The 26,984-nt window shown below is 35.9% G+C and overlaps 3 protein-coding genes across 6 annotated transcripts in view; 1 reads left to right on the top strand and 2 right to left on the bottom strand.

Moving 5' to 3' along the window:
• Window positions 1–17,553, bottom strand: part of LOC127978900 (death-associated protein kinase 2-like) — a 20,613-nt gene extending 3,060 nt beyond the window's left edge. The window contains exons 1-10 of one of the 2 annotated variants that reach the window (XM_052583866.1): window positions 17,533–17,553; window positions 7,099–7,265; window positions 5,892–6,113; window positions 5,257–5,395; window positions 4,614–4,743; window positions 2,015–2,063; window positions 1,691–1,717; window positions 1,081–1,233; window positions 677–722; window positions 469–558 (exon numbers count right to left, since the gene is read on the bottom strand). In XM_052583866.1, coding sequence (XP_052439826.1) covers window positions 469–558; window positions 677–722; window positions 1,081–1,233; window positions 1,691–1,717; window positions 2,015–2,063; window positions 4,614–4,743; window positions 5,257–5,395; window positions 5,892–6,113; window positions 7,099–7,160 — 918 coding nt within the window. In that variant the 5' untranslated portion in view covers window positions 7,161–7,265; window positions 17,533–17,553. Of the gene's footprint in view, window positions 1–468; window positions 559–676; window positions 723–1,080; window positions 1,234–1,690; window positions 1,718–2,014; window positions 2,064–4,613; window positions 4,744–5,256; window positions 5,396–5,891; window positions 6,114–7,098; window positions 7,266–14,751; window positions 14,911–17,532 lie in introns of those variants that run through there. The other variant, XM_052583865.1, reaches the window with a different exon arrangement.
• On the top strand, window positions 16,541–24,810 carry LOC127978896 (hematopoietic SH2 domain-containing protein homolog). 2 transcript variants are annotated; one of them, XM_052583856.1, is made up of 9 exons: window positions 16,541–16,631; window positions 19,414–19,595; window positions 20,265–20,440; window positions 20,590–20,679; window positions 21,379–21,556; window positions 21,663–21,935; window positions 22,997–23,330; window positions 23,492–23,640; window positions 23,741–24,810. In XM_052583856.1, the coding sequence occupies exons 3-9, from the start codon at window positions 20,280–20,282 to the stop codon at window positions 23,900–23,902; spliced, it is 1,347 nt and encodes a 448-aa protein (XP_052439816.1). In that variant the 5' UTR covers window positions 16,541–16,631; window positions 19,414–19,595; window positions 20,265–20,279; the 3' UTR covers window positions 23,903–24,810. The 2 variants fall into 2 exon arrangements, with proteins under 2 accessions (XP_052439816.1, XP_052439815.1); XM_052583855.1 differs by lacking the exon at window positions 16,541–16,631 and adding an exon at window positions 18,411–18,540.
• Window positions 24,486–26,984, bottom strand: LOC127978901 (translocon-associated protein subunit beta). Of its 2 annotated transcripts, none has more exons than XM_052583868.1 (6): window positions 26,845–26,984; window positions 26,000–26,157; window positions 25,782–25,880; window positions 25,353–25,461; window positions 25,057–25,134; window positions 24,486–24,957 (listed from the first exon to the last, which is right to left on the bottom strand). In XM_052583868.1, the coding sequence occupies exons 2-6, from the start codon at window positions 26,155–26,157 to the stop codon at window positions 24,847–24,849; spliced, it is 555 nt and encodes a 184-aa protein (XP_052439828.1). In that variant the 5' UTR covers window positions 26,845–26,984; the 3' UTR covers window positions 24,486–24,846. The 2 variants fall into 2 exon arrangements, with proteins under 2 accessions (XP_052439828.1, XP_052439827.1); XM_052583867.1 differs by lacking the exon at window positions 26,845–26,984 and adding an exon at window positions 26,761–26,837.

The following is a 26,984-nucleotide window of genomic DNA, read 5'->3' as shown; positions in this document are numbered from 1 at the left end:
AGGTCTGTTAGTTTAGAGAAGTGAGTCATTTGAGTCAGCTAAGGTAGCGTTAGCAACCGTTCAGACATTTAAAGGAACATTTAAGTCTTTTTTTGTGCTTTTCTTTAAGTCCTGTGTCAAAAAAACATCTCTGTTTAAATTCTTGTAAAGAAACAAATATATATTTTTGGCTGAACTATCCCTTTAAGAGAGAGTGAAGCGCATGTATCATGTAAACAGCTGCCAGTTAAATGCAGAAATGAGAGGCCAATATGACAAAATAGCAAAGCTAGATGTTCATTAATACTGCAGCGGGGACAGAGAATGACTGAGGGAGACAAAAATACAAAAAGACAAAGTATGCATTGAGACACACAGGTAGTGACTGAAAAAGTTGGTCTGTGGGTAACGACAGTCTACACACTCCAGCCAATAGCTAGTTTCTCTGACCATGTTAAAAAAAACCACAGCAGTGACATGAATACCAACCTTCCATTTCCTCCTCGCGTTGAATTTCTTAAAGTTCTTCATGTTGATGGAGGAGCGGTTCCTCTTGGCTATTTGAGTTCTATTGAGAGGCTAAAAAATAAAATGGATGTGGAAAACAGTTACTGAAATGATCAAGGTAAAATGAAAACTAATCACGTCATGAAATGTAATAGGCCTATGAGGAAACTGGTGAGTTCACGCATCTCACCTTAATCCAGGGGTGAACGAGACACTCTTCTGCTGTCATTCTTTCACTAAATACAAATGCACAAAATTAGTATAAGGAATATTTAACCCTTATAAATGATCAATTTGGCAAAAGTTAGGTTAGACAGTTAAAGATTAAATTAAAATAGAATTGAATCTGAAATACAGTTTATATTACTCCCTCAAAGCAGAGCAATCTGGGAATATTTCAATCTTTTTGATGAAAAAAATCTAAAAAAATATATAAAAAGTGTATTCATACATTAAAATGTATAAACAAAATAATGGATAAATATTCTACAAAATAAAAGTACAATAATACAAAATGTTTTGGGAAACTTTCGCCTACTCTAAACCAATTTATAATCCCGATTATTCTAATATAATTAATCAGATTATTGCTACCTCTGTTCTTTAACTAGCAGTTTCTGGATGAAGTCTTTAGCCATGTTGGTGGTTTGGCTGAAGTAGCTAGGCTCAAACTCGTAGTTCATTGCCACGATGTTCCTCAGCGTCTCTTCATCCGTCTCGCCTTGGAACGGTGACAGGCCGCTCAAACTAATGGCATAAATATACATGAATAAGAATTGTCTTTATTTTAGTAATTTCCATAAAAATACAAACATTTCTACATATATTTTTACAGCAATATCTATGCACAGTAATCTAGGATACAAAAAATATGTTAACATTTAAAAAAATATGCACACCACCATAAAGATTAACTGCTTTATCCCTGTGTGGAGATAAAGGCTATTACTAGACAGGCTGTTGGTTATCTACTCCATATCTGGTGTGCTTTATTTCTGACATGACTGATCTCATCCCACAGGACCTGACCTATAAACCTGAAAAAGCACATTACTTGTCAAACGGGGAGGCTTTATTTCAAAGGTAATTCATGTCCTGGTTAAAATCTGAAAATTGGGAGCAGCACTTTGGGTCGCAGACTGATTCTTAAAGGATTTGACTGTCAGGAGTCTTATCATATGATTGACAATGGAAGATTACTTACAGAATGTAGGTAATGACACCAATGCTCCTGAAAAATATCACAAGAACAAGATTAATCATCATTAACTGAATCTTAAAACTGGTATTTAGAATTCTAAGCAATTTAACATGCAAAAAAACCCAAAAAACAACAACTGTTGGCTATTTTAGACTGTTTTTAAATACATCTGAGACGGATGCACACAGCTTAATGAGCACCAGGGGATGTCTGAGAAAGACAAATCAAGTCTGAATCTGCCTGTGAATTCCCTTATGCACTCCAACACTATATATTTCCATATATGTATCAGTGTTTGTGTTGCTAATTTAACTTGATAAGACTTACCACATATCTGCTGCTGTACTGAGAGGCTCGTAATTGATAATCTCAGGGGCTGAAACAGATGGAGAGTAACAAAGGCTTAAATCAAGTAAAAATAAAAATCTCCAACTCTTCTGTTGGCTCTGCTCAATACTTCAGGATTTTTTTTTAGTTGCAGCAGCGCGCTAAACTAATTTTATTGCATTAATCAGACATTTCAGAAAGCTTTGGCCGGACAGCAGCAGACATATCTGAACTGACAAAATTAGACCATTAAGTGCATTCTTTGAGACCAGCAGCACATGTTCACGTCCTCCCATGAACCACAGCAGAATGTGCTCTGTTCCCTACTGAGTTTCATACAAACAAAGCTTCACTTTAATTTGATACAAACCCAGCGGGGGATGATTTAAAATAGCTGGCTAGCAAACAAACTAGGCATAAAGGCATCTCCTGTTAATCTCTAGTTGTTGAAAACCACACAAAGAAAAAGTTTAGCTAAAAACATAAATAAATAAATGCTTTCATGACTTCTTCACCCTCATGACTTTTGAAACCAACATGTTTGGAACAATATGTGGGTGAGTAAATTACAGTAGGAAATTGTATTTTGCCCCTTTAAAGTGGACAGACGTGTTTGTCTATTAAATGAAAATTTGTCTTAAATGACAAAGTGGTGGGGATCATTTAACTATTGAGGATTTTGGCAGCTAAAAAGGTTCATCTAAAAGTACGGCTGAAATCACAACTCAGCCTATCACCAGATGTGCTTAGAAAAACACTTAAGCTCCAGTTGTTCACAAAGGACGTCCTCATGATAAGTAAAGTGCTAGTCACTTTGAACAAGAGGGTCTGCTTAATATCAAGTGCCTAGTCTCATGGGAAATAATACTTGGTTGTTATTATACCAGTTTTCTCTGTACATTAACATTTATTCAGCAAGGTACAACTATATTTACAGGAAAAAAAAAATGTATTTTAATCTTCTTATATCTTAATTTATAGAAAATATTTATATCATAATTTTTTTTTCTTCATATTAATATCATTATCATTTACTATTATATTATTAAACTATTTAATTTAATTTACTGAATACATCATTTATAATATAATTTTATATTCATATTACGTAAATGTATATAAAGACTTTACATCTCTAAACAACTAGTATAATATTATTTTTTCTGTTATTATTATTTAATATTTTAAAATTCATTGTATTTATTGTATTTATTTAATATATTTTTATAATTCATAATTCAATATTTATATTGTGCATACTTTTACTGTTCATATGATTCATGTATTTATTACTGTGTCCAAAATCAGAACTAAAACCAATTCTGTTTTGCAGTAAAAATGATTTCTATTGGCATTGCTCTTAAAAAATAATATTGGTCTCTAGTCTAGTGAAGTACACAGTTTCAGGCCACACGGACAAAAAAATGTGTGCATCTGCATTCTGTCAAGGTCAGTATTTAAAAGAACACTGATAAGTGTAGCCAGATAATGTGTGTTTGTGTGTGTGTGTGTCACATTTCACTATGTTTCCTTCAGGTTAAAGGAATTGATGAGCTGTTAAAAGACTCAAGGGCATTTCTGCAGTACATCAGCAGTGACATTACATGTGTGATCTCACAATAGTTATTTCTGTTCCTGTCCACTCAATTTTCAGCTGAACTTAGTCGGCTCTGCCATTTCATCTGAAGTTAGTCTCCATGGAGACCGCTAGAAAAAAAAAAAATGTGCATATTGCCAAAAGCAGGAAAATAATGCATGCAGAGACAGAAGCAGGTGTTGAGTCAAACACACACTCGAGCAGATGCGAACTCAACATGCGCACACATGCTTCCCAAAACATACTGTACACAGGTATGTAAATGCAGGCACTATTATTATCAGTCAGTACCCAGCTGTTGACACAATTATTGTAGCTGCTTAAATAATAACAAAACCGGTTTAACAGTACAGAAATCTGAAGGGAACTCTATTGCTCTAGTGCTCTTGGATTTCATTAAAAATATCTTTAGTGTCTTACGGGTTTGGAACGAGTAATTAATGACAGACTTGTTTGTCAGCGAACAGTCCCTTTAAGTAAACAATACCGTCAATAGGATATTATTTTTTACAGAAATTATAACTTTTGTTCAGCAAGGATGCATTAAATAGATTAAACTGTCACAAACCTATTTCTAAATTAATTCTATTATTTTGAAGTTTTTATCCATCAAATAATTCTGAAAAAAAGTATAAATGTTTATAACATTTGATAATAAAAAGAAATGTTTCTTGAGCAGCAAATAAACATAAAAATAATTTCTGGATTAATGATGCTGTTAACTCAGCTTTGCATCAAAGTTATAAATACATTTCATAGAAAATGGTTCTTTAAAATTGGAAAAATATTTAAGAATAACACAGTGTTTACTGTATTTTGGATGAAATTAATGCAACCTTCATTGAGCATAATAAAACGTTTTATCTTAAATTCTGACCTCAATAGTAGAGTAAATCTCATGCTTGTGGTATTGGACAATCATTCAGGTCTGCGTAGATTTATGGCATTTAAATTTAAACACAATTCACTTGAACTCAAAACCACACAGACTGAACCACTCACCAATATACTGAGGGGTTCCACCTAAACTCTTATACTCTTCTCCTTGATTGAAGTGATGGGCCATGCCAAAATCAATGATCTTGATGTCTGGATTGGGAGCGAGCTTGTCCAACAACATGATATTTTCCGGCTGAAGAACAAGAAGGAAGATAAGAACATGCCTTTTGCCTTATACACAACACAGGTTTATTTATTGTTATTGTAAATGATGTGTTTAGTTTATTAGGTTGTACATTTTTAAAACCCGTGTTGAAACCAAGCTATTTTTCTACACAGACTTCTTTCAGAAGCTCATTAAGGTTTAATGGCACAGTATGAATAAATATTACAGACATTTAAATATATAATACATTTAGTGGATCTAAGGGATTTTCACAGTGTGAACGCATTCAAAATATTTGTCTGCATACATTTTGTTGCGTTCGAAGTGTCAAGTTCATTTTGGTCAGAGGTGACAGCTTGGGTGTGAAAGGTACACAGTCTACTTCCACATTACCATTTTGAAATCTTTATAGGAAGTGGCATATTTGCTACACACAGTTAAAATTAACTATGGAAGGTCATTTGAAACCGTGCATGTGGTTGATTGGTTCGGCTTTCTGACTAACATGGAGGCTATAATAAAAATGCGCTTCCTCCCTACCTTCAGGTCAAAATGGGCAATGTTTTTTAGGTGCATGTAGCTGACACCTTCCAGAATCTGCTTCATGAACTCGATGGCTTCCGTCTCGGTGAGGTTTTCTTTCTCAGCGATGAAATCAAAGAGCTCGCCACCCTTTATGCTTTATACAAAAAAAAGATAAGATCCACAAGAAAGAAGAGTGATCCACAGATCAAAGAACAATGAAAAACTCGTAATCTCATTTAATGCAAATTTTTTAAATATATATATTAAATATAGTATTTCAATTGTAAAGTGAAACTGTGATTAAATTTATTTATAGTTGATTTTTATAAAAACATAATGCAATGTGAATTTGGGAGTAAAATATGTTAAACAATGTATAATTTAAAAATATATTTTATGTTTTTTACTTTTAGGTGAAATATGATGGACATATCACAAGGTGATATTAATCATTTTATAACTTTATGTTATTTTCAATATAGAATCATCCTTCATTTATTGAACACAATCTCTCAACACCTTCATTCAGGTGTTATGCCAAAAAAAAAAAAAAAAAAAAAAAAAATATATATATATATATATATATATATATATATATATATATATATATATATTTTTTTTTTTTTTTTTTTTTTTTTATAAATACTCACAGTTCAACGATGAGGACCACCTCTGCCCTGCTCTCAAAAACATCTTTGAGAGCCATGATGTTTTGATGCTGAAGGCTCTGTAGGATCTCCACCTCCTTCTCCACACTCTTCCTCTCCAGGCCCAGCCTGCTTCCTGCACCTTTCTTCAGCTTGAGGAACTTCCCGGCCCACAGAACACCAGTGGCCCGTTCCCGCACCTCACGCACCTGCCCGAAATGACCACTAGGATGACAACAGACAGAATCAATGGACATATATATTAAGATAAGAACTAGGTAGTTATTCAACTGTGTTCGTAAAAAGTGTCAAAACTGATAATCATATATACAGTGCAATGACTGTATAGTGAACCTATTGTATAATGTACATACTTATTAAAAATGTAGTATATATGGCACTGTAAATTATTTTAATTAATTCATTTTTTTGTTAATTTATATGATATTTATAATTTTTTATTTAAAGTTTTTCATGTAGATTCATTTTAATGTAATAATTAAGCAATATAACCACATTAAAATAGAAAAAAGGAACCTTAATTAATTATTTTTGTGTTTGAACATTTACAAAATGAATATTTTGGAAATGTTGCCATGTTAATAATACCAAAATATTATTTGAAGTGCCTTTAAAATAATATTTAAATACCAATATATATCAAAAATGTCATATTATTTTTATATTATATTATTGTTAGATCAATGTTTTGGTATACACAACCATTCAGAATCTGGGGTTGGTAATTTTTTTCTTTTTTTTTTAACAGTGTATAATATTATTACAATTACATAAAAAAAAATCTATATTTTAAAATGTAATTTGTTCCTAAGATGTAAAAGCTGAATTTTCAGCATCATTACTCCAGTCTTTAGTCTGACATGATCCTTCAGAAATCGTTCTAATATACTGATTTTCTCAATAAACATTTCATTATGATATTCTTTTTTTTTTTCAGGATTCTTCACTGAATAAAAAGCTCAAAAGAACAGTATTTATTTAAATTACTATTATTATTATTTTTTGTAACAATGTAAAAGTTTTTGCTGTTTAACTGACTTTAATGAATCCATGCTGAATAAAAAAAGAACAACAATCTTGATAGTATATATAATATATAATAGTATATAGCATGATTCTGTCATCTGATACATCTTTTTTCTTTTTCAGTTAAGAGAATAAGACAATAAACAGCTGTGACTCTCTTTACCTTCCCAAAATATTTCCAATCTCATAAAGGTCTTCAACATTATCCAGCTTGAATACGGCCATGGTGCTGTCTCTCTGTCTCTTCAGTGTCTTCTCTCTTTCAATGTCCAAAGGAAAGCTATGGGCTACTGTATAGTGCTCATTCTGGAGTTAGCATTAGATCCACACCTATAAAACACAGGATGGTAGTAAGTGGCCTATTTCTCTAAACAAACGGAAAACATTTCTTTCAGCATTCAACTAAACTTGCATAATCATTTACATTTAAGCATTTCATGACTTTAACGGCTGCTCTGACAGCACAACTATACTAGCTGGGAACAGAGATATCTGGAAATCATTTACGAGTCCCCAAAGGTTAAACTGGAATCCAAACCCATCTGCTACGCCAGAACTACATACATGAGAAAGAATGTTGCAGTTCAAACAGATGTAAACAAGACAGTCCTTTAAACTCCAGCCAAGTGTGGAGAAATCATTAGGTCACAATGTGCAACATAGAGCATGAACATAGCGTGGAAAACAGCCCAGACCTCAGTTCCCCTTCCATGATTATATTAATGAATTCTTAAATAATGAGTCCATTCACCACACTGAGTTGTGGTGTAATTAGTTTTCAATGGCTTGCACAGTTTGTCACTATGAGAGGAAGAAATGTCCAAATGAATGAGGAGGAGATGGGAGGAGAAAGATTATTTATGGAGTAACAAGGCAAACAAGGTCTTGTTTTGTTATATCCGTCTGCCGGTCTCCCATATAATCTATCATTTATCCATTTCAGTGGAGAAAATGTGAGATATGAATCTAAATGGTGTGATATTGAAGGTGTATTATTTCACATTGCTTTGAAATCAATGTAAATAATATTAATGTGTTGCGAATGTGGAAAATATGGAATGTGAGAGCAACTGCAAACTGGCAGTTTATCTGATTTGAATACAAGCTGGACAAATCTGTTGCATCTGCAGGTGAGCAAACACTCATAAAAAAAAAAAAACATTTAGTCTCTGTCTCATAGACTAAGTATCGCTATTATTTATTTTATTTTAATGAACAAACTATAGATCTGAAGTAGCAAATTTCACACTTGAGCACACTAGCAACAGCCCTAGAAACATTGCCTGAACATCCTTACAACAATACAACAAAGCCCTGGCAACAACAATCAAGAGCACCCTTACAATGCCCTATTAACCACACAGAACACCCTGGCAACCACCTAGCAATGTCCTAGCAACAAACCAAAATATCCTTGCAACCATATAGCAATGCCCTGACAAACAAAGAGCACCCTAGCAACTATCTGGACTATTCTAACAACCATGTAGAAATGCACCTGAAATGCCCTAGAAACCATCCATAATACCCTTACAACCATTTGGAGGACCCTAAGGACAACAAATGAATCGCCTGACAATAAATAAAATCATCCTAGCAACCAAACTGTAATGTTCTTAAACATTAAACATCATACAATATAGCCCGAGCACAAAAGCCTGTTTCACAAAAACACCCTAACAACCACCCAGAACACTAGGAGTGCACCGATCACGATCGGCCGATCAAATGTGCATCTCGTCAGTAAAGCCGGTTCTCTCATCAGCGATAAATTCCATCAGGAGCGTGATTTCACATAGAGCAGCTGTTACTACACAGAGCCGCTGTTAACTGACTTGCTGTGCAAATAAATGCTGATAATGAACATGGATTTGTGCAGCTAGTCAGTTAACAGCGGCTCTGTGTGAAATCACGCTCCTGATGGAATTTATCGCTGATAAGAGAAACGGCTTTACTAACCAGATGCACATTAATTATCGGCCGATTTTGATCGGTGCACCCCTACAGAACACCATAGCAACCACCTAGCAAAGCGCAAGCAACAAATCAAATCACCCTAGCAACCACCTAGCAATGTCCTAGCAACCCAAACCCCCTAGCAACTACCTAGCAATGCCTAAAGAAATAGAACACCCTAGCAACCACCCTAGCAACCCCACAGAACACATTATAATAACTACCTAGCAATGACCTAGCAACCCCCAACACCCTCGCAACCACCTAGCAATACCTTAGTAACTAGAATACCCTAGCAGCCACCCAGCAGTGCCTGCAACCACCCAGAACAAATTCAAACAACCACCCAGCAATGCCCTAAGAACCAGGGCCCTTATTCTTAAAGATTTTAAGAATCCTCTCAGAGAGAGCTTAGTTAAGCATAAAAAATTATGACTAGGAGTCTTATCTTATAAGCAATTCAGGACCAATATGAGAGCAACTGAGAGGAAAAAGACAAAGACTTTTTTTAATGAGGAGGCGTGGCTGACCCTGTTGCTAGTGTAGCAGAGTGAGGTATAGACCCAGCACGATTGGCTTACGTTACCTAAACAGGTAACATAAAGGTGTTTGTACTTAAACATGATTGGTCAGTTTTATGAGCCAATGAGTGACTGTGTTGTGCATATAAAAGGGGGAAGTGTTTGGTTGCTTGGGACTACACTGCTGCTCTGCTCTTGTTTTGGTGTGTGTGTGTGTGTGTGTGTGAGAGAGAGAGAGAGAGAGAGAGAGAGAGAGAGAGAGAGAGAGAGAGAGAGTAAGTGTGTGTGTGTGGCAGAGTGAGTGAGAGTGTGAGACATGTTTGGTTTTTCACTAGAGTGTGTGTCATGGCTATTGAGTGTGGGGTAGAAATCTGGGTGTCTTTGCTGGCCACCTTCTTCTTTGTTATCTTATTGTATTGTACTTTATTGTTTTGTATGTTACTGGTACAGACTTGTGATGTTTGAGACCTTTTGTGAAGTGTTGTGTTTTATTGTATGCTAATAAAGTGATTCACTGATGATATCTGTTTATCTTCATGCTCACCCTGCCTTTGGCAACGAACCTGTGTCCCTTTGCTCAGGGCTGTTATGTCCTGATGTATTCCGGGTGGCGTAGTTTACTATCCACCTTTTTCCTCAACATGGAAGTAAGCCTATGGGTGAGACTTCTGTTTCATTAGCCGCTATAGGTAAATAATGAGGAGAATAACAATTTGCAGTAAACAGTAAAACTGCTTGTAGTACAAACCAGTGTGTTCTTAATTAAGATAACAGATTAAAGCTAGATCCATAGAATTTACAAATCGCAGTGTCCATTTTTACATCAGGAAAAAGGTGGATAGGATTTCTCTTATTGTTAATCTTCGAACCCCTGACCACTTCTTGCCACACAACCATCCTTCAATTAAAAAATTACAGGCGTAATTTTCCTGTTTTACTGTTCTCTCTCACACACATATTCTATATATATATATATATTTGTTTTATTTAACATCATGTCATGCTTAATTTTATATGAAATGAACAGTGACAAGGTTCAAAGTGTTCTAATTCTTTATGTGATCACTTTTCTAGAAGGTTATGAGAGACCCAAATCATCACTGCTGCATAATTGGATGGATTTTTTCAGTTGCCAAATATGTTAATTTAGTGATTACTTTTATTTCTGGCAATATGGCTTTTCCTGCGCAGTGTCGGAGATGTTAGTTTGTCTCTAATAAGACTGGTCACAAATGTGATCCCTGCGCAATCTAATGTGTGGAGTCTTATCAATTCACTGTCAAGCATTGTGCAACACATTTCTTCTCCCTCTTCATGTTCAAACTCTTAAGGTCTCTCAAAAGTCATTGTTCGTACTCCTAACAATTTTGGATGTAAAGACCTCTTTTAAGTGTTAAGATGCTTTCTGAATAACTTTTTTTCTATACTAGGATCTTTTGTTTAATTTCAAGAAACACCCACATTTCTAAGAATTTTCTTAGAATTTTGTTACTAGGAGCAACTCTTGGCACTAAGTGATTTCCTTGCAACCTCCCTGAAATGCCTAAGCAACAAACCAAAACACTGTAGCGATCATATAGCAATGGCAACAACCAAGAACACCTTAGCAATACCCTAGCAACCATATAAAGACACCCTAACAAGCAGCTATCTAACATCATGGCTGGTAGTTTCACACAGAAACGGACCAAACACGTTATCTTTAGAAAAAGTAATTCAGCTGTTTTTAATCATAGTCAAACAGTATCTGGAACAACAAGTCAGCAAAACAGAGATCAGTGCTTAGAAGCCAAAATAGGAAAAACAATCAAGGGACTCCGGGAGTATCTTTAAAAAAGTTATTTATCTAACACAGATACAATCAAACATTTGTATCTAGAAGACACATGCCACACACCAGGGGTGTAACTTTGCTTTAAAAAGTCATGAGGAAACCGCGCAAATCTTTTTGCTGTTTTCTTTTTTATTTAATAACTTAATTTACTTGGGGACTGGGTTTAGAGTCTAAAAAAATTAATTTAATTTTCGCTTTTTTTTTTTTTTCAAATATGTTTATTGAGCACAAAAATACAGGATGCACACAATAAGAAACAGCACCTATAAATATACAACAGTGCTCACATTTTTTCCAGTTTCTTAATTTTCGCTTTTTAAAAATACATCAATGTACCAGGGGCGGCATCAGAAGATTTTGAATGGAGGTGCTGAGGGGGTGCTAGATCACTGATGGGGAGCTGGGCAATTCAGGGCTTCAGCCTCATTCTTCCCACTGACTGAAGTTTCTGAGTTGGTAGAAAGAGCATTTTTTTTTTTTTTTTTGCTACAACATGCTATTAATCAATGCATGCTGAATTGCTGATGAACTTTTACCACAGTTAATAGGTATAGAAACGAAAGTGGTTAACCCTTTCTTTTTAATCAGTAGTATTATTTGTGATTTGAATTTTGTGAATGGAGTCCCTCTTTTGCTATAAGCCCGGCTTTGAATGCTTTCACTTTCGACATCGCAATCTTGTCAGGTTTTACAATAAAAGATAATTGTCTGTCTTGCTGACATCTATAGGCTTCATACACCTTTCACCTTTTAAGACTAAAGAATACAGATGAGTCATTGTTATTTTTTATTAAAATGCACAACAACAATAAAACAGTAAGATTAACTGACAAACGAGCTTACAACATGTTTATTAACAAAAATGAATAAGATGAGGCATGGCATAGGCCTACACTACATGCTGTATTAGGATATATAATAATAATTTAAAGAACATTAAGTAAACACAGAGGAATAATATACAATCAAAAAATAAAAGAGAGCCTCCATAGCATAACATGAGGTAAACAGCAAAGATATAAGCTTTTCAAAATGAAAACAAAATAAAAAGAAAAGTAAAACTAAACTTGCTGCTGGTCAGTGTTTGCAAGGTTCCCTTCAGATGTTACAATGTACTCCACCTACGGGGCATGTTGACACATTTCACTTCCATTTTTTGAGGGTAAATAAAGAAGCACTCCATTTTTTAAATAAAATGCTGTAATGTAATTACGAAAAGTGCTGCAAATCACGTCGAGTTGCACTGTTCGAGTTATGGATATAAGAAGTCAAATTTATTTTTTGTTTTGTTTATCACACTAATTCGATCATGAATAATGCTTTGTTGATCATGTTTTCCCTTTAATACATGCCTTCCGCAAGATTTTTTTAATTATTTTCAAATCACAACACACATCTTGTGCTCCAGAACCCATCTGCATTGCACTGTGATGATCAAGACTACAACAGCACGTGTGCCAAACTGAAGTTGACAGAGCACACTGGATATTCAAAGTGTTTGGAGCACATGTCAGTTGCGTTGTTTAAAGTGCACTTCAACTATGTTCTGAGGGAACGGAACCGAGATGGAAAGCCTGCATTTGATTATCAGTTCTTTTCCAAAATGTCACCCCACCCATCTCACTTCGGCTTCTTAACATACCAGGGAAAAAGCCACAGAGAAGAACCATAGCCTTCATTGCAAAACAAAAAAAAACCCTTTTTGCTTCAGTGGAGCAACACTCACTCAGCTGTGTCAAATTACACATAGCCAGTAAAACTATGCTTAACAATTAGTTTCAGCCTGAGTTTGGTTGTTTTCTTTGCATCATTACTGCATTTTGCAGTATTTTAGCTTAAAAGTACATAGACTACATCTTCCATCCCCTTATGTTAGCTACTTTATTTTGTAAAATCAGCTGAGTCAAATGTGTGACTGCGCCTGCGGGTTTAAGTGACTGAGTTCTGAAATTTGAGCGTGAGCTTGCTTTCATTCCCATCTGTACCAGATCAAAGAAAGAACTTGAAGAGCAATTCCAAAACCTGAAAACTTCCTGCTGGATCTAGGATCAGATCTCCAGCCATGAAACGCCCAAAACAGTGATCACATCCTTGATTAAGATCAAAGTCCCGGGGCTACAGATTTAGAGCAACATAAAAGAGGAAAACAATGAGGAATGGTAAGAAAATCATGGGTAAAGAATGTCTAAGTATATGTATATATGTCTATATATAGAGAGAGAGAGTTCAAATTCAAAAGCCTCTAAGTACGTTTGAGTTTTTTTATTTTTTTTTATGAACAGGATTCTATCTAGGTAGCCTAATTCTTAATGGGTTGAGCCTGGGTTTTAGCACATTTGAGGTGAAAGTACTGTACTTGATGAACAAATTCTAATCGTGGAGAGCATTCAATCAGTATGTTATCTCATTTTTGACCAAGATGGCTTTAAAACGCTTTTCCATTGGAACTCTTCATATGCAAACCACCACAGCAAACACATAACCCACTATTTTAACTATGATTTAAACTCAGCTTCACTTTATGCGCGCGCACACGCACAAAATATATAATGTTATGACATAGGCCTATACCTTGCTTACCTACACTTTAAAATGGTAATGATATTGATCCAACTTTAAATCCCAATATACAACTCTGACTTGAATAAAACTTTTTAATCAAATGTTATCAAATAAATCACATTTTGCGTTGCCTGAAAACTTATTTTACAAAAGGAGGAAAAACTAACACATGGAATCAGTTACGCCTACTTTCCTGCACAGCTTTCAGCTAAATCTATGCGTTCTAAAAAAAAAAAAAAACTACACCTAGAAAAAAAAAAGATCCGGTCTAATTGTTTGCCCTCGGGGCCTGTGAGGTTTGCTAGCCAGACCCTGTTACATCTAGGTGCTAACCACCTGGATATCACTAACAAGGTATGCAACAATCTGTGTTTCTTGGTTATTTCATTAATAAAGTATGTGGCTGTCAACTGCCAGTTTTGAAACTCGCACAAGGTTTTTAGACTGCAGCAGTCTTGAGAAATTTGAAAAGCAAATGTGAATAAAAATTAACATTTAAACCTCCAATTTTTTTTCTCCGTTTTGTTTTGGTCTGACAACAACAACAATTAATTTCACATGAAATGAAACGAAATCGCATACAATTTTAAAAAATACAGTATAATCGAGCGTCTCCTGTCGACTCTGTGCAGAACACGAGCGAGACCTGCGTGTGAAAACTTGTTCGTGTCTCATTCTCGAGCGTCGTGTCTGTTTAATATTCCACTGCTAGGGTCTCTGAGCTCCGCACATAGGAAGCCCTGAAGTGTCACAATAATGATGCAACGTTTACATTAGTGTAGGCTACATTTCCTTGTATTAGTAACTTCTATCATGCACTGCGACATATATTGAAAAAAAATATATATTTTCTCTTATCCCTCTGCTTTCATTTAGAATAGTAAATTCTATGTCAATTCCCCTGTAACATGAAGAATCGGTTGAATTATGGAACGTAGCCTACCTGACATAGATCCGTCATGAAGCTGCGTGGTGTCTGTTTGACGGACGGTAGGTTATTTCCTCCAGAGCTCCGCTCACTGCGGACGCACTAGTACTGAAATGAGGAAACGCTCATGTTGACCATGTCAGTGCAGTCCCCGCGTGTGGCAAGCCATTTTAACACTATACACTAACTCTTTTTATGAACTACTCAAAATTTCTTGTGAACAATCAATCATACTATCAATCCTACTAAAACAACTTGCCTACTTGTTCCAGTAGTGAAGAAAAAAAAACATAAAAGCTGTAGTAACTAATATTAGGAAAACTGGAATGGGTTTCAGAAATGGAAATACATTCTAGTTACAACTTGAAATATGAACCACATATAAATGTGAATCAGTTTTTACAACAAAATCTATTTACTCACAGGAAAAACTAAAACAAAACAACAATAACAACAACAACAAAAAACACTTATAAACAAGTACCATCTAATTAAAAGTAAAATGTCCCCTTCTTCGTGATCCCATGTTTTAAACTTTAGTTAGTGTGTAATGTTGTTGTTAGAGTATAAATAATATCTGTAAAATTCTAAAGCTCAAAGTTCAATGCCAAGCGAGATATTTGATTTAACAGAATTCTCCTACAAAAAACGCCCCGTATGGACTACATCCCTCTAGTTCCTGCTGTAATGACGTCACTAAAACAGTTTTTTTGACAAACCTCCGCCCACATGAATTCACAAAAAGGGGGCGTGGTCTTGTTGCGCTCCCACGGAGAAGAAGGAAGAGCTGTTTGTTTTTGTCGCCATGTCGTTGAAACCCTGTTAATTTAATCTCTGAGTCCAATCATCTTTGTTTGGCCTTCCCAGGGACGCTGTACTTGGAGATTAATGGTTAAAATTTATATGTTTAACTTGGTTCCCGGAAATTATAATCCACATGTTAAACTATGTGTAGCAAATTTTTTCTGAGGACAGCTTGCTGAGGACAACTTTCTCAATCTCAATCAGTTTAATGCCGGATTTGCACAAAGATTATTTTTGAAAGATGGAGCAGTTCCATCTTTGTCTGGAGAAGGCGTTGTTTATGGACCACAACCGGTAAGTGTATTTTATTATTTAAGTTTGTGCGTTTAACAGTTTCTGTAACTTATTACACAAAGGGCAACGCTGTTTAGCTTTGTTAACTAGATTTTAGGGCTGTGCAAAAAAACTAATGCGATTTTCATGAGCATCTCGTCAGTAAACCGCTCCTGTGATTATAAGTACATCTCCAGCACATGCTCCTGCCCACTTGCTTCTCAAAACTAGTCCAATCGCATTTGCAGGAGAGCCACATGTGCTCAGCTGGTGTCGAATCACAACACAGGAACCGCTGGCTCAATCAGAACTCATTATGTATCTCTGAAGGAGGGACTTTATAGAACAAGGAAGTCATCAGCCCGTTTTTATGACAGTGAAAACAGCTGTATACAGAGGTGAATTGTGGGAAAAATACTGTTTTTTTACACGCGACACATGAACACATGTTATATTGCACACTGTAAACACAATCAAAGCTTCAAAAAAGCGCATAAAACGGGACCTTTAAAAGTCAAGTGATGTCCAGTAACCATTCTTTATCTGGTCTGAGAAAACCAGCAGTTTAATAATAACATTCAACTATATTGATTGCCAATGGATTACTTAGCATTTTAATAACCAGCAGTTTAATAGTAAGATTCTATATATTGATAATCACTGGATTACTTAAACATATATTCGTACTAACATACATCAGTGTATTTTAAGTACTATATGTTAAAACTGCTTGCCGCAACACACCAACAACATGAAAACGGGGGTATAGGTAACTAGCTATCTCTCTCTGCAGCTCCATTAACCTCAGGAAATAACAGGTGAGAGATTGAGGTTCAGTTGATGAGTTTCTGCAACACAAAAGACTTTTGTGCATTTAAGCAAGAGTAGCAAGTCGGAAAATTAATAGAGAATTAATTAATGGGGAAGTCGTAGCCTGATGGTTAGAGAGTTGGATTCGCAATCGAAGGGTTGTGAGTTCGAGTCTCAGGCTGGAAGGAATTGTAGGTGGGGGGAGTGCATGTACAGTTCTCTCTCCAACCTCAATACCACGACGCATCGAACCCCCAACTGCTTCCCGGGGGCCGCAGCATAAATGGCTGCCCACTGCTCTGGGTGTGTGTTCACAGTGTATGTGTGTGCGCGCGCACTTCGGATGGGTTAAATGCAGTTGCATTGCAATATTGGTGGCAAAAATTAAAGTGGGCTCGGCTCAGATCTAATGGCTGGACAGCTGTTCTTATTTAATCAACAGTTTTGAAGCATACGTTTTAAATCAAAATAGGATGTAATAATGTACACGACAATCACATTAAATAAAACCGTTGTATGTAATGTGGTATGCTATGCATGACTTTTGCATGACTATTGTTAGCGATTGACAGGTCATTTTTGTTCCTGTCTTATTCCGAATTTCATTCTCACTGTAAATGTACTTGCGCCATCTAGTGGATGTGTCCTGCAACTGTCAGCTAGTCAATCTTTGCAAAATAAAATAAAATTAGAACAATGGACACAAATTAGTTTGAGAATTATTTTGAACTGAAGATAAAAAATAATCATCTTAAAATAAAAAAATAATATAGACCTAAATGAAAAAAAGAAAAAAAGAAAGAATGAAAAGACAAAGAAGAAAGCTCATTATGTATCCCAAAACACTGTAAAGGAATGTGCCAAATTTAAAGAACAGCTTGTGGGAACTGGGCAGAGTATTCTGCTTACCGTTTGTTCATTTCTTTTGTCTTCTCTTTCTTTTTTCCTCACCTTCATTGTGGTCGTTCTTTCTCATCCTGTGTGGTGAGCAAGTCATGTGACACAACTGCCTCTTCTCTCTCTCTCTCTCTCTCTCTCTTTCTCCCTCTCTCACACAAACATGTTCTCACTCTTTATCTCTGTCTCACACAAACAACGCACTCACTGTGCTCAAACATAAAACATAAAAGATAAAAAAAGGACATGCACAAATACAGGATACACATATACAAATGTTCACAATTTGTGTAGAAGAGGGAAACATTTTACAGACAGTTTAAAACAACAATAGTTTTGTTTTATAGACAGGCATTCAAAAATCTAAAATAAAATAAAACTACAGAAACCCAATAAATCTGCAGTAACATGACATTATGATTAAAAAGTCAATCGATTTGAGAGGAGCTCTACTTTTACATATCAATTCTGCAAGCTTTGTTAAAACATGCTTTTGTTTTAAGGAACACCATAATTACATACTCTTATTGCTTAAAAAACATTTTGAGACAACAACAAATTGGTGCACTCTGTAAAAAAAAACTACTTTTCAAAGTAATTATTGTAAGTGCAAAAGAAAATTTCATTTTTTTTCTACTTCAAAATCTCATGCTTAATTCAATGTGTGACTTTTTGTTTCTTTGTAATAGTTTGTGAAATTTCCTGTGAATTTCTGATGCAATTTGGTTTCTACACTATTATTATTATTTTTCTTTTTTTCAGTGCACGGCAACTTTTAACAAGAAATTTGTCAGGATGTTTATCAGTTAAATATTTCACAAGCATTCTAAAAGCAAAATCTGCACACAATCACTAACCGTTCACAATCAGTTCTTTGCCTATGACCTTTTCCGCTCTCTTTCTCTCGCACTCACACATGCATTAAACAGGATGAGGCAGAAACACTCAAGTAGAGATAGGAAGAGGTAGCATTTTACATCCTGCACTTGAGAATGGACTTTGACTACCAAAAGATTAAAGGTCAGCTATTATTTTTATAGGTGTTTTTCAACACCTTTGGAACTTATATATAAAAAAATTTCTAGATAGAAATCAGCTGGGTTTTATTACAAAAAACAAAGCACAACCTGGTTTTAAGAAGTTGTTTTTACTTGTTTCTTCTGACTTTCTTTTAAAATCTTAAAATGTCCGTATTTATTAGAAGTTCAGATACAGATGTTATTTTGACAAGGTTAAACTTATTTAATTAATTGTTTCGTGAAGGTAAATCTATTTTTTAGGTTTAGTGTCAGAATGAAGCTATATGGTGCGCAAGCTGTGCTTATTTTGTTTTAATATGTTAAAATGGACTACAGCCAATCTAGCATTAATGTAGACTTGAGAGTTAGTTTAAAAGAACAGAAATTTACTAGACTTTGTTTAGTATAAAATTACAGTCCAAATATACATGATATTCTACTACTAAATTCTGACAGCATGGCTATTCTATAATCTTTCGACAGCATTATTGTTAAACAGAGCTTTTAATATTTTTAACATTATAGTTTTGTTGATCGTTTGGTATCTTGTGCTCTGTATTTCTGGGGTGTTTGTAGAGAACATGACATTTCCGTTCAGAGTTATTTTGAGCCTGACTGTACTGGTGTGATTCTAACTGTATCTCAACCTTTAAATTTTGCACACCGACATCTATATTTATATTTAGATGCTATCATCTACAAGCTAATATTAAATATCTAAATGTATTTAAAGATAAATACATTAAAAAGGCAGTTAGAAGTCCGATCAAGGTTGAAAGAACTATAAAGAGAATCGTTTTAACAAGTTTAATTTGATCACATCCATCTTTCATTTACTGTTGATGAGTTTTTCAATAATTTTATTGTTGTACAGATGCTGAATCTCAGCAGAGAGAAGAGCGATTGAGCGCGCTTTCTTTCCATTACCCAAGACCAAGTCCCCGTCCATCTGTAGCTCCAGAGAACCATCCCACAACCAAGAAACCTCCCATAAAACCCCGGCGGAGCATCAAGTGTCGTCCCACAGCACAACAGGACCAGCAGAAGGAAAATGAGGTGAATCTGTCAAGTAATAAATGTGTACACATGACGGAAAAATGTCTGCACAACTTAGAACCACAGATTTTGTAATATATATATATATAATGTCCTCAAAGGCAAAATGTTCATGTTCATGTGCTACAATTTCTTCTTGTTCAAAAAAAAACACACACTTCTATCAGCGGTTTGGCTGTTCTACATTATCTATAAAGAGCTTTTTGAAGCAGAGAAATAGCAGGTTGGTCAGTCGATCAAAAACAAGGTCAAAACTGACAACGCTTTTCATTTTCAGGCCAAATTTATTATGTACAATATTTTAAAGCATTCTCAAATAATCAATGAGAGAGTAGCGATGTCTAATGTGACATGATCACGTCTTTAACCAAAGTGATTTGCGGGGGCTTCTGAAGTCATTTTCAAAATCACGTCAAGCTGTTTTAAATTTTTGTAGAGCATTTATTCTCATTATCTACAAATTATAATTTTTTGGAACGCTGTCTATTTCCGTGTTTATGTTCATTAAGAGATTATTGTAGTTTCACAACACTAGTAAGTAAAACTATGAAAACATTGTTAGGCATCACAGAGACACATATCAAATAGTATTTCATCTTTTGAAATATTTATCAAATGTTTTTTAAATGACATCTAAGTGACATCCTACTTGGATTCCCTCTGTTAAAGACGACAGTGAAGCGGATGGATCCTGCTCTGGTTTTGGGTCCCGTGAGGCCCCTGGAGGCTCTGACTCCATCTCTGCGCGCTCACACTCTGCTGTGGTTTGAAAGAATGCAGCTGCCACGACTGCACAGGCCCGGACAGCCTCTTCCCCGCTGGCTCCATGGTTTCGCTACACGCAGGTTACAGCCACATCTAAATATTCTTCCAAAAACATAACAGAAAAACAGGTGCACACGCATAGTTGCACAAACACAGATGTGAAACTGTGTCAAATACATATACTATTCAGCTTACATTTTCACACAACCCATCTTTCTCACTCTCTCAGGGAAGCGGAACAGCTGTTGCAGGATAAGCCACAAGGCTGTTTCCTGTTGAGGCTGAGCGAGTCAAAGATTGGCTTTGTGCTGTCTTACAGGTACTTTATTTTGAACACTAGTGTCATTCTTAACAATATAGTGCATAACTATAAAGAACGATTAGCATCCACACCAATTCAAGATAAGATAGTTTTGTTGCCAGCTGCTTAAAAAAAAAAAAAAAAACATTTTGATTGGCTGTCAATGTCCTTATTGCTAGTCTGCCAGAAAAGAAAAAAAATCTAAAAGTGATTCCAAAGTTATTGTTCCACATTGCTGTTATTGCTAGACCTATTCTCATAAAATTAGAAAACTGTATAGAAACTGTATAGTTGTAGTTATCATCCTTGGTGTAAACGGGCCTTTGAAATATGATTGTGTTGGATTAAAAAAATAAATTGTGAGTTGAGTTTGTCAGACTTTGAACAAACTGGTTGTGTGAATGATTCAATGACTCGCTAATAAAATAGTTATTTCTTTTGTTCCTGTATGATGTTTAAACAAATCACTCATATAGACTTTCTTTTAATTTCTCAAAACTAACTTCCCTTTAATGGGCCATTTTTCATTTGCAAAACTATTTTTATTTAAGACCTAAACGTAAAAAGAATATTTAGCTTGAACGGTGTGCTTCTGTTCATTTTAAAATACAGGTATATCAGTAAAATACTAGTGTATCTTACCTACAGATGCAATCTAATGCAATGACATCTCTAATATCACTCACTCACAAAATAACAAATTCATTAAAACCCCAGAGGAGAAGACCGGTGTCGTCATTTCATAATTGAAGAGGAGGAGTATGGATCATCTGGTAGTGTATATCTAATTGCTGGAGAACACAGCCGGCATAGAAGCTTGGACGACCTAATCAGCTACTACACCCATAATCCTGTGGGGCCTTTTAATGAGATGTTGACCATACCTTGTATTCAGGTACATTTACCCTAGCGAATCTTCATGATTTTAATACAGAAGAGGAGATATTAGAGATGATTTTACTTCTCACTTCATATGCTGTTATTTTTTTCTTGCTGTATAGCCAGATGGGGTTTTTGCGGAAATTAATGGGTGGCGGGTGAAGGATGAGGAAGAAGAGAGAAATGGAAAAGCAATAGATCGAGAGGAAAAGACAAAACTGCCCATGGCCATCGGTCCAGCTGTTGTGGATTCATTACCCACAAACCCATCCAAACAGACCGCTTCTGCTACAGAAGAGCCTGTGCAGTATGCAGCCGTGAGAAAGCCACTAAAAAAGACCCACTCGCTGCCAGAATGCAAGTGTGGAAGTGAAACAGCGCCTCCTGGGATAGAAGTGAGTAGATTACAGGCATTGAAAGCAAAAAGCAAAATCTCTTTTTTTCTCTCACACATTGCTTACATGCTTTGAGAGATAAAAAAAAAAAAAAATCCTATATACCATATATAGACTTATTTCACAGTCTATCTGTGGATAAAAAAAAGTTATGGTTAAGCATCCTCTTTTGGTTAGTAAGCACCCTCACACCCTAACAACCACGAAGAACATCATAGAGACCGAGCAGCAACAAGCTAAAAATCGTTTCTCACCTTAACAACAGTAGGCTAAGCAAACTCTAAGAATATTCCAGAATTAGCTCCGATTTTACACCGTCAATAGAATTTTACCCAATTATAAACAACCTTCATATAAACCAAATCTGTTTACGTGTGACAAGACAGTATAGCTACGTTGCTACGTTGACATAATGCATAGAAAAACATATTTTGTCGACTTGCCATTGCACACAGCACGAACAAACCATGGCATAGACAGTAAAAGAAACATGCTACGGGACAAGTGCAGTCTGATTTAGTAAATGATTCGCTTAAACCGTTTCAATTTGTGAATCAAAAACCACGCGGCTAATCCGATTCCTGAATCAACTAGGTGAGGTAACTAACTCCAGAAACAACTCACATTTACTAGATAACAAAACTTCACTACAAAGCTTCTGTTGCCTTTTGCCATACTGTTGTATTTGTGTGATGTGTGTATTACACAAAGGTAAGGTTTCCCTTACTAAAATTAACCATGATTTTACTACAAATAGTCTAGGCCTACAACATAAAACATGGTTACTAGTTAAACCATGGTAACCACAAATTAACCATGGATTTGCTACACTAACCACAGTTTATTCATGTCATTTTTAGGAAAACTGAGGTCATACAAATGCTAATACAGCAAAAAAAAAAAAAAAAAAAAAGATAAGAAAACATTATTATTTTCTTAAGGGTAAAGAGAGAAAGAGTTTAGTTTGAGTTTGACTTTTTTTTTTTTTTTATGTAAGTGTTTAATGTCAAATTTCTAAAATTAAACCCTAACAGGACACCTTTCTATTTTCCTCCCTCTAGAATGGAAGTTCTGAGGTTGCTGAAAACCCCTCAAATCTTAATCTAACAGGGGATCAACTTTCTCCTGTGGATGTCCAGTATGCTCGAGTTATTAAACCGCCAAGAGCAGTATCAGAAAATACCCCTAACTTCAGTGCCCAACCTGACCTCCAGGGAGCAACAGCAGCCTTTACCCCTCCATCCATCCCAAACTTTGACACAACAGCAGCAGACCCGAAATACTGGAAACTGGAGCCCATGCACACTTACGAAGAACCCCCCCACACACGCAGTCGTCCAGAAGAGATTGACTGCTATGCCGTGGGGTGGAGGAGGCAGGCGGCAGGGGATGAAGGTGAGAAATGAGGAAAACAAGCATCAGAACTGGCTCAGGATTAACTAGTTGTGAACATTTTGTGTCTCGTTGTTCAAAAGAACCATGCACTAGAGTCACTACAATAATATATATTATGAATGTAAATGCTTATTTGGTGCATCTTTTGTCCTTTTCTTCAGTGAACCTTCCAAGGAATCATCTATATTCAGAGGTGAACATCAGGGGTGCCCAAGATGGCTTTGCTGTACCAAGACCCGAGCCTAGTCTTCCTCTAAGACCACCCCCAAGATCTGCTCATGGTCCTATGCATCCAGAGCTCAGAGGGCAGGTTAATATCCATTATGAGAATATTTTATGAAGATTTCCCTGTGTAGTATATAGTGCACAATCTGTTATAAAAATGCTACATTTGATGATTTTTCCCTCAGAGTTTTGGCGTGTCCCCACTGATGACTCCACCTCAACACTTCGGTTTTCATCATTCAGAGCAGCTAATTCTGAATGCTTCCTCCAGCTCCATTTATGAGCAGATTCCAGAAAGACCGACCAGCTCTAGAGCTTGTCTGCCCCCACCAATTCACAAACGCTGACCTCAGGATTATATAGACCCTGACTTCACCAAAAGATTGTTTCATTTGTAAATACTCTTAATAACGAGATAAAAAAACAGCATTGTGATATTAGGATGACACATATGTGTATCAAAACATTACACTGCTTAAAAGCTGTATATACATTTATAAGGCTTGTTAGTAGTGATCTCCCCATGACTACTACTGTATGCATGTTTATCATGTTTATATATTTTTCATTTATTTAAATTGTATGTTTTTTTTCTCCATAGAATCAGTCACTCATTCAAAGTTATAATTGCACAGTAAATGACTCCATTTTTAATCAAATATATTATTAGGATTACCTACCACAGATTTTGTTTTAGTGAATTTTAGCATTTAGCAGAAATTTAGCATTTTGAATTACCAAATGATTAGGGATAGCTTCCAGTGAGCTTTGACCAATCATAATATAACTAGCTTGAACTATTTAGCTGATGAGATTACTATAAAAGACTATGAATGCACTAACCACAGCACGAGAAGAAGATCACAGAAAAAGCAAGCAGACACAAAGAGGAAATTATATTTCGGTGAGTGACCAGACACACAGAGCATCTCTATAAAACCCTTTTTTTATTTCCACAAACAAGCCCCACATTGATCATGAAGAATTGTGCAGTTCTGTTTAGCATTTGAGAATCATTACAAAAAAAGGTGGTGCACCTGAAGCCACCATGGAATGGCCACTTTAAATACCAAAAGCAGTTGGTGAACCTCCTATTTGATGCTTATCCCTCAAATAAATGTTCTGATGAAGACCAACATCACTTAAAAACTGATTAAATCATTGACCATTTACCCCAATATGGGTAATTTATTCAAAACCAACATTCTCAACTCCACCATAATTCACTTAACCCCCCCACCCCCCATTCACACAATGATCCCTGATCTGTTTTTGTCTTGTATTAGATAACTCAGTTCTTTTTGCTCTTTGGTGAGTCGTACTTCCTCTTGCTGGAGTACCAAAGGAGCAGAGGAATGCCAATGGAGGGAAGGGTCATGACACCAAAGGCTGCCCAGTCCAGCTTTAAAAGACAAACAGATTAGATTTCAGATTAGATAACAGCACAGGCTATCATACATTAAAGACCATTATACAGAATTTTCTAGATTAAAACACTTACGTAATGTGGAGAAAAGCGTCTGTCAAACTCTCTCTGGGCAAGGATGCCTCCCTGACCCGGAGCACTTGTGTAACCAACCTGAGCAATGCGAAAAAAGTCTTAGCTAACAGCCAGTAACTACATTTACATGGTCTGTAAGAAGAGAACATTTAGCCAAATATTGATTTTTGGCATTAACATGGTCAAAAAAAAAAAATCTTCAAGATAATCGCTCATTTAGGCACAGTAAGATAAACAAAAACAACATTTCCTTATGCCGACTGCGTATATGAAAGGTAGCATGGGACTCCACTCACCACGACCTGTCCACCCTCCTGGGCCAGGTAACTAACAGAAGCAGAGGTGAAGTTGAAGTATCCTGCTTTAAGAGGCCGCAGAACCACAGTGTGAGAAACATTACTGGCACTGTGGAGAGGATGAGTTAAGGAACATAATCTACTAAAGAACAAAAATAAAGCATCCCATCCTGAGACCATACTAATGATGTTAGGTGCCATCAGTAAGAGACAGAAGAGATTGATTGAAGTCTTAATGGGATTACTGAAAGTGTGCAAAGTACTCAGAATGCACTTATAAAGTAAAAATCAAAACAAAATAGCATACATATTACTGCATAGAACAAAGTCAATATGAAAACTCAATGAAAAAAAAAAAAAAAAAACCTCTCTCGAGATCAACAAAAAAGTACAGTACACAGGACAGCGATTGCTTATTGAGGAGGATACGGGGCAATACGATCCCATTTCACATTGAGCATTCCTGAGACAATGCCGAAATCTTCAGGGGGGAACGAGTCATCAGACAGCTCAACCTCCAGGGCAGCACTAAAAGAAATATATATTTTTATAGATTCGAATACTACGAAGACTGACAGTGGTAAACCATATACCCGCCATCTGTTAAATAGTGATGTGCTGAACTTCTGAGACAGAGAGAATAATACCTGGTGCCCACGTTGTAGATGTTGTACTGCAGGGTGAGATCTCGTCCCTCCACAGCGTATCGGTTCAGCAGGGATTTGGAGGCTAACAGACGAGCTCCTTCTTCTCCTGCCACCAAAGCCACCACAGCAACCAAAGCAAATACACAGAGCAGCCTCATCTGCCCAAGGAAATGGCATATTTAATGAGTAAACGAACATCTCATTTTGTTGCATAAAATGATACATACAAGAGAAAAGATAATACTATTGTAAGAAAACGATTTCAACAAGTTTTAAAAGATTAAATAAAACAAAAACAATCTATATTCACTCAAACAGTAATGTAGGCTAGAATACAAGGTAAAAAACAAGGAGTTTTAATAAAAAAAAAAATTCTCCGACGGTGCAGCATTGAATGAATGATTTTTTCAAATAATGCTTATGTTTGCAATTTACAGATCTATATTAAACAATCCTATAAATAAATCTAAAACACCTTTAAAAATTCAGAGTTACTTAAAACTAGGACACTTCATTCATTCATTATGCTTACGTGTACAACAAGCCCACAACAAACTAATTAATTTCATCATAATTATTGTACCAAACACAAATAACTGTTTCTAATGCACTATAGTAAAAACAATTATTGATAGACTAAGCTCAATTAATCTATTATATATAAAAAATGTGACAAACATCGATTACGTTTAACGTTACTTCACAATCGCCCTAAATTAGGTTATTATACAGACAGCGTCGACTGCTTGCGTATGACATACAGCAAAAAGACAGAACATATTGTAATGTGTCATTCGCAGCATATTCAGTTTTTCGAAAGAGAAAATATTTAGCAGCCACTTTACCTTCGTCCGCTGGTCTGAACCTCAAAATAACGAAGACAGTTGAACGCATGCGCAGATGATTTCAGTCTTCCGCTAGCATGACGTGGCCACAGTGTATACGGAAACACTCTAAAACCCACAGCGCCACCTACTGCTTCGGC

This window comes from Carassius gibelio, chromosome B19, assembly GCF_023724105.1.
Source record: "Carassius gibelio isolate Cgi1373 ecotype wild population from Czech Republic chromosome B19, carGib1.2-hapl.c, whole genome shotgun sequence".
NCBI classification, from domain to species: domain Eukaryota; kingdom Metazoa; phylum Chordata; class Actinopteri; order Cypriniformes; family Cyprinidae; genus Carassius; species Carassius gibelio.
The sequence above is the reverse complement of the archived record's forward strand: the minus strand, read 5'-3'. Positions and strand labels throughout refer to the sequence as shown.

Bases quoted from the DNA above. Each gene is read 5' to 3' on its own strand.
- LOC127978901 (XM_052583867.1), bottom strand. From the start codon at position 26,802: ATGCTGCGAATGACACATTACAATATGTTCTGTCTTTTTGCT. The intron at 25,135-25,352 runs GTGAGTGGAGTC...CGCATTGCTCAG, and splicing joins AGGAGGGTGGACAGGTCGTG to GTTGGTTACACAAGTGCTCC. The intron at 24,958-25,056 runs GTAAGTGTTTTA...TGTCTTTTAAAG, and splicing joins GACGCTTTTCTCCACATTAC to CTGGACTGGGCAGCCTTTGG.
- LOC127978896 (XM_052583855.1), top strand. From the start codon at position 18,513: ATGGACTTTGACTACCAAAAGATTAAAG. The intron at 18,541-19,413 runs GTCAGCTATTAT...ATTGTTGTACAG, and splicing joins TGACTACCAAAAGATTAAAG to ATGCTGAATCTCAGCAGAGA. The intron at 19,596-20,264 runs GTGAATCTGTCA...CCTCTGTTAAAG, and splicing joins ACCAGCAGAAGGAAAATGAG to ACGACAGTGAAGCGGATGGA.